General features: G+C 35.0%; 1 protein-coding gene across 1 annotated transcript; it reads left to right on the forward strand.

Annotated features, from left to right (window-relative positions):
* The first annotated feature begins 841 nt into the window (after positions 1-841).
* On the forward strand, positions 842-1,877 carry LOC125863679 (uncharacterized). Its single transcript, XM_049543715.1, has 3 exons — positions 842-1,346; positions 1,420-1,613; positions 1,740-1,877. Exons 1-3 carry the CDS (start codon positions 842-844, stop codon positions 1,875-1,877), a joined length of 837 nt encoding a protein of 278 aa, XP_049399672.1.
* Positions 1,878-3,526: the final 1,649 nt, after the last annotated feature.

The raw sequence follows: 3,526 nt of genomic DNA on the forward strand, positions 1-3,526 counted from the left end.
TCGACTTCGGCTTTGGATTTGGATTTGCAAAATGATGTGTTTGATTGATAATATTTTTTGACGAAATTTATTTAATCAATCTTGTTAATTCATTTTCTTTTCTCTTATAAATTAATTCAGAATGTTAGTTAAATAACAGAATTAATTTGGCACAACAAATTATTTGAAATTCGCACGTAACGGTAAATTCGTTTGAAAGGATTTGTTCTTTTCGAAAAGTCGTTACTTTTCCCAAAAGACACAACGTTCTGGAAAAAATAGGTTTGAATAGATTTTTCTGAACAGACGCATTCCTTGCTGTAAATGGCTATAAATAAGAGGTATTTTTCCGTTTTTCAAAATGCAAATTTTTCCTCTCTTTATAGATTTTCTTACATAATCAAAATTGTCGATCGACTGAGTCTGTGTGTGCTCTTGTTGTTGTTCTTGCGTTCACTGAAGTTATTGAAGTTTGAGGTACCGCTACTTCTTTAACAAGTTAATCCATTTTATCTTGTGAGGAATTAATCTGCAACCTTAGGTACAGTGAGGGATTAAATTTCTTAAGGAAACACAATGGTTTCTATGGACTCGGATTAAAAATCATTCTGTCTATTTCATCTTTTTCTCTTTCTGTATTTTTGACTAACCTGAATACAGGAGATAACAATCTTAAGAAATTTAAAAAGTTTCTGTATTTGAGGTTTCTTGAGATTAAAACCTTTATGGTTTTCTACTTTGTTTGAATTTTTAAATTCATTCGATTAACGATTAAAAGAACATAAAAACTTAATCGTTAAATCAGAAACAATCTGTGTAAGAATTTCACATACTAAAATTGTCTGCCATTTCTGACAGAAAAATGAGTAATTCAAGTCAAGTAAATGCTGGAACAGTAAGTGCTGCAACAACATCGGTTACACACAATCGTTCAAATGCTGCCCTAGCACCGGTTGAGAAACCTGCAAAGTTTTCTAGAGTCGACTTCAAAAGATGGCAGCAAAAGATGTTCTTCTATATGACTACGTTGAATCTGCAGAGGTTCATTAATGAGAACGTTCATGTTATGTCGGATGAAACTCCGCCTGAAGAAAGATTCTTGGTAATAGAAGCATGGACACATTCTGATTTTTTGTGTAAAAATTATATTCTGAGTGGCATGCTGGATGATCTGTACAATGTGTACAGTAATGTCAAAACCTCAAAAGAACTTTGGGATGCTTTAGAAAAGAAGTACAAAACAGAAGATGCCGGAATGAAGAAGTTCATTATGGCAAAGTTTCTGGACTATAAGATGATAGACAGTAAGATCGTCGTCACCCAAGTTCAAGAATTGCAGGTCATAATCCGTGATCTCCTTGCTGAAGGTATAAATTTATTTTAATACCTATGTTAGAAATGTTAAGTTTATTCTTAATACTCACATAATCTTTAATGTAGGATTGATTGGGAATGATGTTTTTCAAGTGGCTGCTATTATTGAGAAGTTACCTCCATTATGGAAGGACTTCAAAAACAACTTGAAACATAAACTCAAGGATATGACTGTTGAAGATCTCATGGTAAGGCTGAGAATCGAAGAGGATAACAACGCCGCAGAAGAGAGGCCACTTGGTAATTCAGCAATATTTGGAGTAAATATTGTTGAAGAAGATCCCACAAAATCAAAGAAAAGAAAGAAAGCTTCTGGTCCAAAGAGCAATCCTCCTAAGGAGAAATTCAATAGAAGCTGCTTCAATTATGGCAAACGTGCTCATAAGGCTACTGAGTATAGGGGTCCCAAGAAGGACAAGAAGAAGGATCAAGAAAATTTGGCTGAATCCAAAGGAGAGATGGACAATCTCTGTGCAATGCTTTCAGAATGCAACTTGGTTGGAAATCCAAGAAAATGCTGGTAGATTCTGGCGCCTCATGTCATATTTGTGCCAACAAAAAATTATTTGCGTCATACACTCCAGCACCAGCAGATGAGAAGTTGTTTATGGCAAACTCCGTTGTTGCAAAGGTGGAAGGAACATGCAAGGTCCTCTTAAAGGTGACATTAGGCAAGGTGGTGAGTTTGAACAGGGTCTCGTATGTTCTAGAATTGTTAAAGAACTTAGTTTCTATACCAGTTCTGACTAAGAACGGATTCAAATGTGTATTTGTTTCTGACAAATTTGTAGTGAGTAAGAATGAAATATATGTAGGAAAAAGTTACCTCATTGAGGGCCTCTTTAAACTCATTGTACCTGCAGTTGATATGAATAAAGATTCTGCTTCTTCTTACTTGCTTGAGTCTAAATGTTTATGGCATGAATGTTTGGGACACGCTAATAACAAAACCTTGCGAATATTGATTAACTTAAATGTTTTGCCTAAATTTGAGTGCAATAAATCAAAATGTCAAGTTTGCGTTGAATCTAAGTATGCTAGGCATCCTTATAAGTCTGCTGAAAGGAATTCATATCCCTTAGAATTGATTCACACGTACATTTGTGAAATGAAGTCAACACCAACACATGGTGGGAAAAAGTATTTCATAACTTTTATTGACGATTGCTCTAGATATTGTTATGTCTATTTGCTAAATGGTAAGGATGAAGCAATAGATGCATTTAGGCAATATAAAACTGAAGTTGAAAATTAGTTGGATAGAAAGATCAAAATGATTAGAAGTGATAGAGGTGGAGAATATGAATCTCCATATGTAGAAATATGTTTGGAAAATGCAATCATCCATCAAACTACTGCACCTTACTCTCCTCAATCTAATGGAATTGCAGAAAGGAAAAACTGAACTTTAAAGGAAATGATGAATGCCTTACTTATAAGTTTAGGTTTACCACAAAACTTGTGGGGTAAAGTTATCCTTACAGCAAATCAAATACTCAATAGAGTGCCTCAAACGAAGACACATGTTATTCCATATGAGATATTGAAAGGTAGAAAACCCAACTTGAAATATTTCAAAAGTGTGGGGGTGTCTAGCGAAAGTTCGGGTTCCTACACCTAAGAGGGTGAAAATAGGGCCTAAGACTATTGATTGTGTATTCATTGGATATGCCAGAAATAGTAAGGCATGTCAATTTTTGGTCCATAAGTCCAAACATCCGGATATTCATGATAATACGGTAATGGAATCAGATAATGCTGAATTTTTTGAACATATCTATCCGTATAAAACTAGAGTTGAGTCATCTAGCGGGGGGTCTAAAAAACCCCGAGAAGAACCAAAAGAGAATGAAATCAATGAAGAGAGTGCAAGGCGTAGTAAACGTCAAAGGACAGCTACTTCATTTGGATCTGATTTTGTAGCATTCCTTCTTGAAAATGAGCCTCAAACATTCATGGAAGCAATGTTATCTAGTGACTCAACCTCTTGGAATGAGACTGTCAATAGTGAGATTGAATCAATCTTAAGCAAACATAATTGGGAGTTGGTTGATCTTCCTCCAGGGAGCAAACCCTTGGGTTCAAAGTGGATCTTTAAAAATTAGATGAAAGATGATGGAACTATTGACAAATATAAAGCAAGACTTGTTGTCAAAGGCCTTAGACAAAAATA

This window comes from Solanum stenotomum, chromosome 5 (genome assembly GCF_019186545.1).
Source record: "Solanum stenotomum isolate F172 chromosome 5, ASM1918654v1, whole genome shotgun sequence".
NCBI classification, from domain to species: Eukaryota; Viridiplantae; Streptophyta; class Magnoliopsida; order Solanales; family Solanaceae; genus Solanum; species Solanum stenotomum.